The 16,963-nt window shown below is 45.5% G+C and overlaps 1 protein-coding gene across 7 annotated transcripts in view; it reads right to left on the bottom strand.

The window, feature by feature from the left end:
- The window catches only part of ADGRF5 (adhesion G protein-coupled receptor F5), a 99,411-nt gene that overhangs the window by 48,605 nt on the left and 33,843 nt on the right, over nucleotides 1-16,963 (bottom strand). For all 7 annotated transcript variants that reach the window (XM_015071163.3, XM_027057608.2, XM_053222710.1 and 4 more), the window contains exon 2: nucleotides 5,800-5,925. In XM_015071163.3, the coding sequence (XP_014926649.3) occupies nucleotides 5,800-5,901 (102 nt within the window). In that variant the 5' untranslated portion in view covers nucleotides 5,902-5,925. The remainder of the gene's footprint in view (nucleotides 1-5,799; nucleotides 5,926-16,963) is intronic.

Genomic DNA, 16,963 nt, shown 5'->3' with positions numbered 1-16,963 from the left:
CCAGACTCCCTTCAAGGCTCAACAGGAGAGCCATACGGCCCCTACCCTCTGTGGTGTGTCCTTTCCCATGAGCTCAACACATCCATGAACGCCACCCCAGGCAAAGCTCATTATACCATCTATGGTATCTCTCATTATTTTCTAGTTATCTCCCGTCATAACAATTATAAAAATATGAATGCCTAAGATATATCCAACACTCCTGTGTCGGGCACTGTTGAGTACTTGATGCGTGCTTAGGTATTTAATCCCCACGACAATCTAAGGCATAGGTACTATGATTATTCACATTTCCCTGATGAGAAAGCACAGGTGCAGAGAGGTCAAATGACTTGCCTAAGGTCACACAGCCTTTAAAGGGCAGAACCAGGACTCCAACCGGGCTAGCCTGGCTCCAGAGTCTGCACGTGTCCATACGGGCATTGAATGATTTTATCAGGAGATACCCCGGGAAACTGTGGGTCTGTCTCCGTGACCTCGGCTCTCTTACCTAGCACCCTTTCTTTCTCTGTCACCTCCTCCTATCCCCTCCTTCTTTTCGATGACAGTGTTAACAGCCATGAGGATCTGTACAGGAGTGGTGTGCCTGACAGTTCATAAATGTTCTTGAAGAAACAAGTAGAGGAACGATGCATGACGATTGGAATGTCAGAAGCCCAAATGCTCTTTTGTTTGCAGCGGGCTTATCTTAGCTGTACCTAAATGCACAGCAACCAAGAGGGAGCAAAGTCAGTGCATAGGGCTGGTTCCTGTCTAGCTTCTCCCGGAGACTGCTTTGGCTCTGTGCCCAGGCAGAAGGGAAGGGGCTTCTGCTGTATTCCTGCCTGCATCCTCTCTGGGGGGCTAGGGGTAGGGAGTGGGGAGCCACCAGGAAGGCTTCTCCATCCACTCTTCATGGGCTGTGGTTGGGGGACTCGGCCCAGGAGAAGGTGATCCCTGGCAATCACCTTCGGGAAGCTCTCCAAGGTCTCGATTTCATTTGCTCCATTTTCTGGAGGGGCTAAAGGCTTGAGGTTAAAACAATTCAGGTGCAGTCAATTCCCTCGTAGATAGCATTTCAATCTGTGACCGTAAGGATCACTTCCCTTGGCTCCCCCCAGTCCAGGTTAGCAGGTCTGGGGTGCGGTGACAAAAACTGTCTTTTTAATGGGCACATCTCTGGACATGAGGCCATCTTTTGAGAAACACTACTTTTGAACTATTTCCTGCATTCTTATGGTGAGTATCGGGAACTGTCAGGGGACATCTCTGCAAAGCACCGCCTCTGTAGCTCTGTCACCTACTGCCTCTGTCGTCCTTCCAGCGAGGATGCACAGCCTCTTGTGAGAATAACCCATTTTTTGTTTTAAGTCCCGCAATCATTGGGGCAAATGCGGCAAAAATACTGAAAGCAATAAAGTCTTTGAGGAGTCCCCTGCGGGGGTGGTGGTGAATACCCTTGGCTCTCCCAGATTTGAGAAGGTACAAAGAGATGGGTTGCAAGGTCAGGAAAGGGTTGCAAGAGATGGGTTGCAAGGTCAGGGGGGCCTGGATTTCAACAAGGCAAACGTTAGAATCGCACCAAGCGAATCCCACCACCTCCCCCTCTTCCTGGTTGGAAAAGTCACTCACTCATTCTGAGGCTCAGTTTCTCATGTCGTGGAAAGCAATGTTCTCAGGCACACCAGCTGCTCGTACGGTTTCTGTCAGTGGAATGTGTCTGTGTGTCAGGCTGGCTTGGGACTCACCAGAGGCCATCCTTGCCCTCCTGAGTCCTCGTGTCACCCCCATTCAGGGACCACTGTGACTCTGGCACTTGCCTTTTCTCTTAAACATTGGGTACTGAGGAGAACTCTTAGGGGAGCATAGATCTTCTCAGATGAGTCTTTACTTCGGAGAAGAAAACAGAACCTCCAGAGGACTTCCTCCTGCTTGTCCATGTAGAGGTACCCAGATGAGTCTCTGAGGACAATGGCCATCCCCATCCAAAGGGGATTTCCTGATGGCCAAGTCTCAGCCAGAAGACACAAGGTCACCAAATCCAGGAAATGCCCCACCTCTTGGACATGATGACTTTAAAATAATTGTGTATGGGTTTGGGTGGGGGAAGGGGTGGCCTGGAGTGATCATGGGCGATCAGTCAGGAATGAGAGGTGGCATTTTATGTGGGAAAAAAAAAAAAATCCCAGGGAACAGGATGATAAATAAGGTGGTGACTAAAGGCTCCAGGGTCGTCAGATCTCTCTTCTCGCCAAGGCCCTGTCCCTCACTCCTCTTTTTCTTGAGCTGGACTCCCCAGCTTGACATCTTTGCCTCCAGTTAGATAATTATCACCTCGCAAAGGCATCCTAGCACGGGTTTACGTGTGCTAGCAAAGTAAAAGTAAATAACTCTGTACCAAATCTTAAGTGTTGGCCCTGTGCTGGTATGAGAGCGTCTGACCCTCACAACAAAGCAATGGAGGAGATGCTATTTATTCTCATGCTATGTAGAGGAAACAGGTTCAGGGAGACGGAGAAAAGATGAAATTTCCCAGGCTGACCAGAGCTGGGTTTCACACTCAGCGATGATGCGGGCGGGGGCTGTGTGTCTACAGTCTTGAGGCTCAAAGCACAGCCACCGGAGCAGGCACGACGTCAACTTGTCAGAAATGCAACATCCGGGCCCCACCCCAGACTTCCTGAGTTGAGATCTGCACTTTAATCAGGTGCGCCGGTGGGTTCATATGCACGTTGAAGTTTGAGGGGCTCCGTTGCCACACTTTGAAAGCCCACCACCCCACTTTGCACACGCAGGCTCGCTGTGGCATTACTCAGAATAGCCTAGACATAAAAGCAGCCCAAGTGTCCATGAATGGGTAGACGGATAAAGAAAATGTGGGATATACGTCCAACGGATCATTATTCAGACTTAAGCAAGGAAGGAAATTCTGACGCATGTCACAACGTAGGTAAATTTTGAGGACATTATGCTAAGTGAAATAAGTTAGTCACGAAAAGGCAAATACTGGATGACTCCACTTATGTGAGGTACCTAAAGTAGTGGAAATCATAAAAAGAGAGTAATAATAGTCATTGCCAGGAGCTGGACGAAAGGGGGGAATGGGAAGTTCTTGTTTAACGGGGTTAGGTCTTCAGTTTTGCAAGGTGAAAAATTCTGCACACTTGTTGCATGGCAATGTGGATCTACTTAACGCCACTGAACTTAAAAATGGTTAAGGTAGAGCGCCTGGGTGGCTCAGTCGGTTGAGCGTCTGACTTGGCCCGGGTCATAATTTCGCAGTTCGTGAGTTCGAGCCCCACGTCGGGCTCTGTGCTGAGAGCTCAGGGCCTGGAGCCTGCTTGGGATTCTGTGTCTCCCTCTCTTTCTGCCCCTCCCCCTCTTGTGCTCTGTCTTTCTCTCAAAAATAAACATCATGGGCGCCTGGGTGGCTCAGTTGGTTGGGCGTCCGACTTCGGCTCAAGTCATGATCTCACGGTCTGTGGGTTTGAGCCCCGCGTGGGGCTCTGTGCTGACAGCTCAGAGCCTGGAGCCTGCTTCGGATTCTGTGTCTCCCTCTCTCTCTGCCCCTCCCCCACTCAAGCTCTGTCTCTGTCTCTCTCAAAAATACATAAACATTAAAAAAATTAAAAAAAAATAAACATTAGATTTTTTTAAATGGTTAAGATGGTAAATGGTATGTATGTTACCACAATATTTTTTTAAAGCTCATCAGCACAGGGCTGCATTTGAAATGGTAGAAGGTCAGCCTTGGGAACGGATGAGCATCTTAGGGCAGTACAGGCTGATGAGGCAGGTTCAGGTGTATCTCTCCAATGAGATGGTCTTTGGCCTTTGGGTTGTGTGAAGATATTATATCTCAAAGGCAGATCTAGAGAGGAAAAGTGGAGACCTCTGGGATAGTGGTGGGAGTTTCTAGAAAGATGGAATTTGAACACAACCAGAAGCCTTGGGAAGTCACTGGCTTATCCTCCGACCAGCCAATGCCCCCAGATGGATGGAGGGGCATTGTTGGGGCCACAGCAACGGAGGCCATCCTGGTCTAGGGGGAGGACACAGCTGAAGCCAGGAGGCCAGGAGTGCTAGGAAATTCTGGAATAAAGGTCAAGCTGACTGTATTGCTGAGATCACTTCAGCCTCGGGCTTTCTGCCCACACGTCTGAGTAACTAGAGCTCTGCACTGACCCCGTGAAGTCACAGGAGGTGTGAATGTTTGTCTCCCATTTACCTGGGCAAACTGCTGCCTATGATCACACAAGGGGAACCTCACACTGGAGTTTGGGAGAAGAGACACATAATGCACACCTCCCAAGTCATGACAGAAATAATGAAAAAGACAAAACAAACCTAGGTCAAATGAAAGACACAAAAACAGAAAAGAGGAATTAAGTGTATCAAGTTCTAAAACACAACCCTGAAAGTAAGATCAAGCATCTTCTATATGACATTAAATGTGAATAAACTATGCTCCCCCAAGCAAAGTCAGATTTACTCAGATTATGTTGAAAAGAAAAAACAAGACGAAACTTCAAACACATGTTGTTTATAACAGGACTTCCAACACAAAGTGGTCCGTTAAAGGCTAAACAAAAAACAAAGAACAAAGATTGGGCAAACATGAATATAAAAACAAATTTGATAACGGAAACAGGGGACAAAGAATTGAAATTAAAAAGTACCAAGCAGAGGGGCGCCTGGGTGGCTCAACTGGTTGAGTGCCTGACTCTCAATCTCGGCTCAGGTCATGATCTCACAGTTTGTGGGGTCAAGCCCCGTGTCAGGCTTGTGCTGACAGCACGGAGCCTGCTTGGGACTCTTTCTCTCCCTCTCTCTCTGTCCCTTCCCTGGTTATGCTGTCTCTGTCTTTCTCAAAAATAAATACATAATTTTTTTTAAGTACTAAGAAGACCGAAAGAGACCGTCTATAATGCCACAAAGTACCAGTGAAACTCTAACAGTAGTGACAGACTGAATACAACAGTGCTAAAATACCTTTTAAAAAAATCAGTAGCAAAAAATGCCATTACAGTAGAGAAATAGCAGCAGAAACAACACCACAGCTTTTATTATGTGCCAGGCACTGTTCTAAGGCATCTCACACATATTAACTGACCTAATTCTCGTAGCAAGCAGGAAATTGGTACTATTCTCATTATGAGACAGGTGAAGAAATTGAACCACAGAGAGAATTACATCGGTTTCCCAAGGTTTCAAAACCAGTAATGTTCCCTGTCTCTGGTGCACAAAGTGGCCTAAGGAAGGAATAACTAATAATTTCCATAAGGAAGGAGGGAGTATTTATTATCCTCTGTCTTGTCTTCCCAAAGACAAGACAAAACCACCTGGATAATTTGTGAGCAAAGAGTTTAAATGACGTCGACAGCCCTTTCAGCTATATCAATCTGTGATTCTCACACACACACACACACACACACACACACACATTTTGAAATGTGTTCTAGTCTGATGCTCACGTTAAAATAAATGCTTTGAGAACGTATCCTGCCCCCAGTCCTCAAAATCTGCCTTCTGGTCATTGTTGTCAGTTTCAGAGTAGAGTTTCAGGCCTCAAAGTGGCCATTTACTTAGGGAGGGAAGCCTGAGGGATGTTCCCTTGACCACCACTAATGGCGGAGTATGGTAAGTTGTAGCCAGGTAGACAAACGAACATCCACGTATGTCTACCACCCCCTCCTCGCATTTGCAACATTTTTTCAAAGGCCCAAAAAAACATTTTTTAAAGCAATTTCCATCTGCAAAAGTCCCAGGAAGTCAGAAAAATTTGACAGGGAAAAATATAGCACACATGGATGTACTCACCAAGGGATGAACAATAGACTCTAAATTCAAGTTCGGTGTAGCTTGGGAAAAATAAATCACAATAATCATACAGCACAGCGTGGTTCTCCTTGGGGATTTCATTTCTTTACGTTTGAGGTGCTTTGCCTGAAATGTAAATATGATGGTTTAGAAATGGGAGAATTTGTTTATTACACATAGAAAGAACTAGCAAACCCTGTTTCGAGCGTCACACTACCAAAGGACCTTTGCAAACAGACAGGAGAACAGAAGGAGCATGAAAATATCAACTATAGAGGACAGTCCTTGCTTCAGACCCAGGGATGAGGATATGATCATATCAGGATGGATGAGGGTTGGGGCGGGTTGTGGAGGGACCTGTACATAGGACAGGTAGCGGATGTTTGGGTACCCTTCCTATATACATAGAGAAGGAGACAGAGAATAAAGGAGAAAGGAGAAAGGGGGGAGGGAGGGAACAAAGCAAGAAAAAAGGAAAGAAAAAATTTCTTCTTCTCAGCAAGAAATACTTTAAACATTGTGATCCAGTATACCTAACATACGAACAAAAGGATTCAGAGAACATTACTTGCCTTTGTTACATACAACACACTGTGATATTTCCAATTGTATTCTATCCTATCTTACCTTATTTTTCCTTTTAATTCTGGTAGCAACCCATTAAATTGACTTCATGATGCATAATAATGGGCGAGGGACCCATTAGTATGAAAAATCTTGGATTTAGCCATAAAAATATAACCTGTAATTTATAGTCTTTTATAGTATTACAGTAAATAACATAGAATATTAATACAATATGTCCCATCTTATGCATTGATTTTTGATATCAACCTCTTTATAATACTGGTGATTAAGATGAAGTTTTTGGTGACCAGATTAATCATCTATGCATTTAAAAGGTAGAATACACAGGGGCACCTGGGTGGCTCAGTCGGTTAAGCATCTGACTTCAGCTTGGGTCACGATCTCGCAGTCTGTGAGTTCGAGCCCCACGTCGGGCTCTGTGCCGACAGCTCAGAGCCTGGAACCTGCTTCAGATTCTGTGTCTCCCTCTCTCTCTGCCTCTCCCTCACTTGTGTGCTCTCTCTCTGTCTCTCAAAAATAAATAAACATTAAAAAATTTTTTTTAATTTTTTTTTAACGTTTATTTATTTTTGAGACAGAGAGAGACAGAGCATGAACGGGGGAGGGGCAGAGAGAGAGGGAGACACAGAATCGGAAGCAGGCTCCAGGCTCTGAGCCATCAGCCCAGAGCCCGATGCGGGGCTCGAACTCACGGACCGTGAGATTGTGACCTGAGCTGAAGTCGGACGCTTAACCGACTGAGCCACCCAGGCGCCCCTAAAAAAATTTTTTTAAAGAGGAATATCACATTGCATAATCCCAATCCAATGAAGTGGACCCAGACAAACCACTTCGTACAGATTCCCTTCCTTACCAACTTTTTTACAGCCATGTATTTTCATGAAAAGAACACTAGACCGAGAGACAGAAGATATGGGTTAAGATGCAGAATCACCATAAACTGTGTATCCTTGAGTAAAGTCACTCACTTTCACTGAGCCCAATATTCCCCATCTATGAAATGGGGATAATTATACCTCCTCTAATTTTCTCACAGACTTTCCTGAGGCTCAGATGATTAAAAGCCATGGGGGGGTCTCGGTGGCTCAGTCAGTTAAGCGTCTGATTCTTGGTTTCAGTTCAGGTCATGAACTCACGGTTCATAGGAGCGAGCCCCGAGCCAGGCTAGGTGTTAGTGCCCAGCCTGGTTGGGATTCTCTCCCTCCCTCTCTCCGCCCCTCTCCCATTCTCCCTCCCTCTAAAAATAAATAAGCTAAATAAAAGTTTGGGGGCGCCTGGGTGGCTCTGTCAGTTAAGCATCTGACTTTGGCTCAGGTCACAGTCTCATGGTTGAGCCCCATGTCGGGCTCTGTGCTGACAGCACGGAACCTGTCTGGGATTTTCTCTTTCCCTCTACTTCTCTGCTTCTCTGTCTCTTCTGTCTCTCAAAAATAAATAAACTTTTTTTTTTTAAGTTAATCTGTTAAAAGCCATGAAGAGCAGCAGGGGTGCAGGCTGCCGTGGTTTCACCCTGATTGTTAGTGGAATCCAGAGGGCAGTCATCAGGAAGGGCAGGCCCTGGCCCAGGCATTCGAGGGAGTGCCAGGGGATCGTGGCCAGGATAACACACAGATGGTAGCCAAGACCTACGTGCCAGGGAGAATTGTGTTTCAATCACCAGCTGCTGACTGCCTCCTTTTCCTTTTCCCCCGTGGAAAAGGGGGAAGCAGAAGGCCCTGGAAAAGTGACCCAATTTGCAGATCTGGCAATCAAATACATTTCTAAAATTCTGCAACCCAATGGCTTTTGGAAAATGCTTTGCAATTTAGGTTGCGAGAATAGATATCTAAACCAGATGCATCTGCTGTAGGGCAATTGTAGCAACTGATTCTTTGTTCAAAGGGAACAGGCTTTTGTGGGTATTGAGCAGACTGAGCGGGGTGATACCAACTGCTCCCGGGATGAATTGGGTATTCAGGAGGTGATGTAACCTTTTCGTGCCCCACCTTCGTGCACTATGCTAGCTGGTTCTGGATTGAGACAGTTAATCAAAAGGATGAGATTTAGTCACTGAACGGTTAATGAGCCTCCCTTGACTCATGACAGCCAGGGAGGGATCCAGGTGTTAGAGGGACTGGAGCTGACTCTATATCCTTTTTACCATTCCCCAGAGGTGGCTTTTCTGTCAGAATTAGCAAGAATTATAATGTCTCCAAGTGGTCATATGTGGTCCTTTTGTATAGGCCACTGGCCAATCCTGCCCATTGTCCCCATCTTCTCCCAGCTCCCTAGAGACAGGTATTGATTAAATTAACACTCTCTATTGACCTATTTGGTGACAACAAAATCACAAGCCAATAGAGGTGTCGAAAGGACCCCACTGTGGGGAAGCGAATGTTCCCTGGATGCAGGGGCATGAGAATAGGTACATAGCCATTGCTTACCCAGTAAGGGTGAGAGGTGGGTTCTCCACTTGAGAGAAGAATGCCACCACTTTGAAGGAAAGGTAATGTTAAAAGTATTTGACAACCAGTTGTGTATGGGCCTGGCCAATCAGAACAGTGATACCAGCTAAAGATCAGTTCAGCTTTTGGGGTTCCTACATTTTGGGAGATATCTGAAGACAAACTTCCTTTACCTATATCAATAATTTTTCGGTAACTCTCCAGCTCACAGCTGATTTTCATCTGTGAGAAGGCCAGTGGAGACTGTGGGGGCTACTTAGCACGGCTAATGGGCAGAAAAATCCAAATTCACCCAATCAAAAGCATGAAGTAGAACCCCAGATTCAAGGCAATATATCTTCACCAGAATCTCTTTAATTGTAAATCCCCTAGAGGTTCTTATGCATTCTATATTCCTGGATTAAATGGCGGACAACAACCAAGAAACACAGAGACAAACGGAGGCAGAGAAGAAAGAAAATTATCTGATGTTCTCAATTTCATTCTCTTTTTAAATTATAAATCTGGGATACTGTCTACTAAAAACTCACCAACCTGAATGAGCTGGCTGTGTCTCAGAACCAACTGGGAACTATGATCTCATACTCAGTACAAACCCTGGGGTGATGAGCAACTTCCAGATCTTCTCTGGCCCTATTTTCCTGTCTATGAAGTTAAGGAACAGGGAGAGGGAAATCAAGCACCCTGACATCATATGCCAGGAATAGGTCCTCAGGATTCCCAGAAGCCCTGCACTTGCAGGATGAGGGTCTGGCTTCCTTGAAGCAGTCTATAATGACATTCTCTTGCAGAGTGATTATGCATCAGGAACTGCCACTGTGAGACTGGCCTGAAACACATTAGGGAATTATTCTCCCAAACCTTAAAATCACCCACTTTCCTGGAAACCCTTCATCAGCCCTGACTGGCCCATACTTTATCGGGGGAGTGGGAGGAGAAGTAAATGGCCTTGCATGCCTTTGCAAGGTTAGAAGCATGTTCACGAAATGGCCACATCTGTGAGGCTCGATGCCCCAATGTCACCACGTTGTGTTTCCACACTCTGTCTAAGTAGGGCAAGAGTGAGATTCATTCTGGAAATGATTTATTTCCTAAGCCCTACACAGCTCTGCCTTTTCAGGCTCTCTGGTATCCTCAACCCCTGTCCTCTGGGGACCCTAGCCCAGATACTCTCCTGGTTCCTTCTGGAGAGGAGGAAGGTAAGATGACAATGTGAGCCCACACTTGCTCAGCCTCTGTGACCAGGGCTCTGCTCCCCACTCTAGTCCCACACACATTGCCTCCCTTAGCATTGCCTAGGGGAAAAAGTTCCCTGGAGTATTTGTACATCATCTGCTTCAGTGGTTCTTCGCCCTGGCTGTGCATCAGAAGCATCACCTGGGGAGTTTCTTATTTTCCTTTTTCCATTTGTTTGTTATTTTAAAATCACCCTAGACCACTTGAGTTGGAATGTCTAAGGGGTGGAAGCTGAAATTCTCCACCTACCAGAGCTGTTTCTGATGCAAGGGAGGTTTGAGGTCTACAGATCCATATTTTCGGCCACCTATTGTCCTTTCTACATTTCCTTGCACGTTGGTACCTTCTATCACCAGCCTATAGCGCTCTCTACTAAAGAACTTACATAGAAACAGAAGTTTGAGAGGATGCATTTAGGAAGCAGTCAATTATGAATGAATGAATGAATGAATGAATGGAAGTGTGGGCTCCAACGTGATCTTCCCACCAGTTTTTGATACAATCCAATAGCCAAGGCCGTTAATTGAGATTGTGTTCAACGTCTCATACAGTTATCAAATGTGTTGCACACTTGTGCACTGGCAAATACAGAGTGTTTTCTGCAGTCCCCAAATTGTGCTCTGCCTGCATAAATTGAAGTGAGCCATGGTCCTTACCTCCAGGAAGTTCCCAGTCTCATTGGGAAGGCACGCAACATAGACTGAAAAAATATCAACGTAAAAACCACTATGTGCTGAAGGTCTACTACGTTCCAGGCACACTGCTAAGTGCAGTAAATAGGTGAGCTCACTTTGTTTCCCTGTCACGATGACCCTGTGAGGTAGGTACTTTTATCCTAATTCATAGATGAGAAAATGAAGGCCCAGAGAGGCTGCAGAATTCACCCAGGCCACCCAGCTAGTTGAGTAACAGAGCCAGATCCGCCCCCACGAGGGCCTATCTCCCAAGTGAGCTGCACTGTGCGAGTGATAAGCATGCCTGGAACTGAAGATGGGGGAAAGCTGGGTGAGTTTGGGAGTGATTAGGGTCAGTGGCCAGACTTTGAAGGATGGGTGATGCTTTCACGTGTAACAAGGAAAGAAAAGAGAGTCTCAGGTGAAGGAGAACAGCATACGCAGAGAAACAAGAGCCCAAAGGGGGAGATTTAGTAGTCCCTTGAGCCCCTCCTGGAGGTTCCCTTGAGCAGCTTGCCCGGCCGCTGTGCAGTAGGCTCAGCCTCCTTAGGAGGGCTTTGTTCTCCTGAACAATTACTGGCACCAAAGAAGGCAGATCTATTTTTGCTCTAACTTGGAAGGAGAATTTGGTGGCATTACAGTTCAGGCGATTTCCCTTTTTCCTGTAGTAGCCTACAGTGGAAAAAGCACCAGTTTGGAAGCGAAACAGGGTTGTATTCTGACTCAAGCTCCACCGCTCGGTAACCATGGTGAGACACTCACCCCCACCGAGCCTCAGTTTGCTGATATGAATGGCAAGGATCCCAGCGCTCGCCTTGCGGCACCGCTGTGGAGATTAGAGATCATGCCCACAAAGCACAAAAGGGCCTGGTCTTCGTTGCAACTTGTTCTGGGCTGTGTTGTATCCCTCCAAAATTAGTATGTTGAAGTCTAACCCCCAATCCCTCGGAATGTGACCTTTAATTGAAGATAGGGTCTTTAAAAAGGTAACTAAGTTAAAACGAGGTCATTAGAGTGGGTCCTCATCCAGTGCGGCCAGTGGCTTTATGAGAAGAGGAGATTAGGACACAAACAGATACAGAGGAAAGACCACGTGAAGACCCCGAAAGATGATGACCATCTACCAGCCCAGGAGAGAGGCCTCTGAAGAAATCAACCCTGCTGACATGTTGATCTCCAATTCTAAGCTCCAGAGCTGTGAGAAAAGAGATTTCTGTTGTGTAAACCACCCACAGCCCTGGAAAACTGATTCGAATTCAGTAAAAATGATACCATTCTTTTTTTATTTAAAAAGGGTAAGTGTGGCCCTCTGGTCTGTTGCTTAATATTTACTGAGTGTTTATTTTGAGTATGTTTTTGATGAACATTGAAAAATGGATTATCGGTGTGTCTGAACAGAGCATAAGAACACACACAATCTGAATTAGAAGACAAATTAGAATTTATCTCTAGTTCCAGCACTGCCTCCATGGAAGTGTGGGCTCCCCTTAGTTTTTCAGATGAGAAAACGAAGGCCTAGAAAGGACTATGTGGCTCAGGAGACCCCACCAAACATTCTTACATTCTAGATGACAATATCGTCCTACAGTCGGGCAAACCATTTATGATAGAATTGTGGATAGTGACTGTCATCAAAGATGATGATGAGAAGTATAGATCTCTGTAATTTATTAGGTGCTCACTGAAGTTTGCCTCTGAAGTCCCATTACTATTCAAAGAGTCTAAAATTTCTCACATTTATTTCAAATCCAAGGTAAACCTCACGTAGGCTTCTGAGCCTAACCATGATGATCTCTTGTATTTATCCAACCCACCTCTGACTTACTAGGCAGTTCAGGCCTTCACCGCCTCTCTCGTGCACCATTGCAATAGCTTGCATTCTTTCCCTCTCCGCCCCATTGTCTACATGGACGCAAGATTAACCTTCCAGAAGTGCCCTTCTCACATGTTATTCCCTGTTCAGCTCCCCATTGCTTTTTGAGTAAAGGCAGTTGCTTTCATTGATACTCAAGGCCTTCCATGACCTAGATTGTATATTCCAGAGCAAGTATATGTAATAAGCATCTATTAGATTTTCACCACTGACGGTGGCTGATTTTTCATAATTGAAAATAGAGTGAGAGGTTTTCTGGGGTTCACGCCAAAGTAAAAATGCAAAAGCTAATCTTTGAGAATCAATCCTGGCGGTGGAGAGGAGCAGTTATTATTGTCAAACTATTTTTGAATGTTTGGTAAAACCAAATGAATCCTACCATTTACTTGGTTTGTTAATCTCCATCTTTCCCCGCCCTTTGGCCTCGGGATAATCACTGCATACTCCAGTTCAATCCATCCTTCAATGACAAGGCAAAAGGCTGCCTCCTGGCTGGAGGTTCCTTGATCTGCCTAGCTATAAATAGTCTCTACTTCCTCTTAATCGAGGTCCTTAACCTTCCTCCTTGTATTATATTTGTTGTCGTAAGCATAGCATGAAGCAAATCTATTTATTCCCTTACTCATGTATCCATTTCTGTATTCATTCACTGGGAAAACATTTATTAAGTCCTGCTAAGTTCCAGGTGCTCTGCTAGGTGCAGAGAAAGGAGCAGAAAACAAGCAAATGATCCCTGTCTCCATGGAGCTTAGAGTCTAATGGAGTAGATGAGCATCATTAAAGGATCAGTCACTCAATTCACTGTTTGACCATGACCATGAAAGTGTGACCAAGGAAAATAATCATGACACTAATATGTTGTTGAGCACTTACTATGTGCCAGGCGCAGAGCTGAGCATTGACTGTATTAAATCTTTTAATCCTCATTGCAATTCCAGTATAGGGATTTTAGTATAGTATCTACTTAACAGTATGATATCAAATGAACTGAGCCACAGAATGGTTAAATAATTTTCCCTAAATTACACAAGACGGTAAGTGGCAGAGCCAGAATGTGAACCGAAAAAGCTTAATTCCAGAGACCATATTTTTAACCACTGTGCTGAATTTTCTAATAAAGTCTATTAACAGAGGGACATGACCTAGTCCTGGGGATCTGTGGAAGGTATCCTGAAAGAAGTATTTAGTTGAGCTGAAATCTGAAGTGTGAGTTGGAATTAGCTAAAAACAAAAGGGAGCTCAGAGGGGGAGGAGGTTGAGAGTTCCAGGTAGGACAAAGATCATGTGCAAAGGCCCTGAGGCAGAAAAATGCATGGTACATTCAAGGAGCTGCAAATAGGCCAGAGTGGCTGGAACACCAAAAGGAGCAGGGGATGTATACGGGAGGGCTTGTGAGGTGAGCAGGAGCCAGGACAGGCAGGGTAATTGCAACCACAGGAGTGTTAAGATTGATTAGGAAGACAGTAGAGAGAGTAGAGATGACAGCCAAGAACTGAGGCCCAGAGAATTCCAGCAACCAGAGGTCCTGTCAAGGAAGATGATGGAGCGAAGATGTTTGCGAATGAGAGACCAGAGAGGCAGGAAGGAAACAAGGTTAGAAGAGAGTCTGGAACCAGGGAAAGCCAGGTTTCAAGAAGCAGACTGTCACAACTGTGTCCAGTGGTGCTGAAAGGCCCACACGGAGGGGGCTGATTTTGCCCATGGGATTTGGAGACATGATATGTTCTCAGCAAGGGCAATGTACTCGTGATATGTGCTCAGCTCTCCTTGGGGTGAGTAGGGAGGAAATCACATTGTGGGTAGCTGTAGACTATGTGCAAGATGAGTGAGTGTATACAACTTAGGAGATTTGCAAGGTGGAAGAGAGAGTGGAGATGCCTCCCATTTGTAACCTGCTTGGCTCTCATGTCGCATGGAGTAGTGATATTATATGTGTGACTTTCTTTTTTTTTTTTATTAATTTTTTAAATGTCTATTTACTTTTGAGAGAGAGAGAGAAAGAATGCCAGTGGGGGAGAGGAAGAGAAAAAAGGAGACACAGAACCCAAGGCAGGCTCCAGGCTCTGAGCTGCCAGCACAGAGCCCCACATGGGGCTCAAACTCATGAACGGTGAGATCATGACCTGAGCTAAAGTTGGACACCCAACCAACTGAGCCACCCAGGAGCCCCATGTGACTTTCTTTTTAAGAAAAGAACTCAATGTATTGCACGTGAGGACTGTATCAAGGGAAGCCATGCCTCTTACTCAACCTTGGCCTGTGGCTGGCCAACTAGACAAGTTACTGTCCCCTTTGAGAGAGGCCACATGCATATCTCCCCGTGTCCTGCTTTGCACGTTCTGGGGAACAGCCTAGATGTTCAGGTAGTTATTTTTTAAACACGTACTTCTGATCAACATAGTAGGTGAGAGACTGAACATAGATCGGCACATACATCATTCTACTCCTGGAGAATAATTCAGAGCAGATTGCTTTTGATGACAGGTGCTAAATTATAACACCAAATTCCAGGAGGGCTTCAACTGCAAATTCTGCTGTGATTATTACTCATCTCCACGAGGCACAGGGTATCAGCCATAACCTCCCTCCTGAACTTGAGGATTAAAAATCTTCACGTATAACCTTAAGAGCCTGCCTTCATAGATCTGTATTTTCCACGGCAGAGGTGACAAGACTTATCTTTGCCGACATTATTTAATTAGATGATTCATCCCTCACACATGCAGAAGTATAAGCTAAATATTTATTTAACACAAACACGAAACACAATACCAATTAAAGGACTGCCTTGAACATTTTTTTTTTCTATTTAATTTTCCCTTGCCTTGAAATAAGGTCCCGCAACAGCATTGTGTCAGGGCGGCTCGGTACCATCAGATTACAGAAGAACATTTGTTTGTACACAATGGGGTCAAGTTTTCCAAAACACACTGCCCGTGTGTGCAGCATTGATAACCTTTTACACTTCTTTCCCTGTTATAAATCCCTGGAGAATTTGAGCCTTTAAGCAAGAGATTGCCATCTTTACGAAAACATTAAGTTCCTCACTCTGCTCTTATCTCATCGATCTTCCTACTTTCAATTACTGTGTGGAAGGGGTTCCCTAGGTCCCAGCAAAACAATGCCGGGGCTGTGCTCCAGCTATGATGGAGGGTAGCCCTGTGGTTGGCTGTAGGGATGCACTGAGCAGCAGAGGGCTTGGGTGTGGGGCCAAGCCTTACAGATCTGTGGTCCTACCCTCCATCGGGTATTCAAAAGAATACTGGAGTGTTAATCATAAAAGTAATGGACCATTTGGAGCAGTCTCTGGTCACTATGCAGGAGCAGGGCCCGGGGGCCCTCATTCTGGATGGTACGGAGGTCTGCGGGAGGGTCCGAAGGCTGGGTGGCTGAGGCAGAGGTGGGTGGAGGGCATTTGGACACTCCAGGGGCTTGAGGGGCAGCAGTTATTTACAACATGGTTTAAAATATTCCAACATTTTAGGGGTGCCTGGGTGGCTCGGTCGGTTGAGCGGCCGGCTCTTAGTTTTTGCTCAGGTCATGATCTCATGGTTCGTCAGTTGGAGCCCTGTGTCAGGATTGGCGCACTGTGGAGCCTGCTTGGGATTCTCTCTCTCCCTCTCTTTCTCTGCCCTTCCCATGCTCTCTTTCTCAAAACAAACAAACATTTAAAAAATTATTCCAACGTTTTAATGATTGGCAGGGCCACTTTAGCCCTCTGTGTCTCCCGCTTTCAGAGACCTCATCGTCTCTGTCTCCTGAGACCAGGCATGGCTGTCCTTGGCCCATGACTTCATTTCTCTGAAATTTTCATTTTCCCTTCTAGGGATTTTGTTAAACTTTAAGAATAAGGTGTGTGTACTACTCAAAATGAAAAAAAAAAAAGTATTATTTCCCCCCAAATACAGTTCCCTGAGAAGTCATGAATATTCCAAGATTTCTTTAATCTGGAGCGTCTGATATTAGCCAGTGCCATTCTTCACTAGTCCTCGTCCTCCCTGGTTTCTTGGTTTCTGATGCCCTTAGTGCCTCCTCATTCACGGGGCCCCCTTTCCTCTTCCATCACTCTCCCCTTCCTCTCCCATCACTCCAGCTTTTGCTCCTTTCCCTCCTCCTCCCAACTGCCCCACTGTGGACCTGGGTCCTTGGCTCATCCCCCCGACACCCTTTCTCTTAGAGAGCTTGTCCACTTCCATAGTTTTCATTATCAAGTTACATGAGAATTCCAAAACTTTATTTCCACCCTGATCTCTCTGCTACGTATTAGGTGCATCTCCCCAACCACACTCTTTCCTCTGGGTGGAAAAGTCAGCTCCCCAAAGACTGAATGTCATTCTTCTCTCCCACTG

The sequence above is a fragment of the Acinonyx jubatus genome, chromosome B2 (genome assembly GCF_027475565.1).
Source record: "Acinonyx jubatus isolate Ajub_Pintada_27869175 chromosome B2, VMU_Ajub_asm_v1.0, whole genome shotgun sequence".
Taxonomy (NCBI): Eukaryota; Metazoa; Chordata; class Mammalia; order Carnivora; family Felidae; genus Acinonyx; species Acinonyx jubatus.
This window is presented reverse-complemented; position numbering and strand designations above follow the sequence as displayed.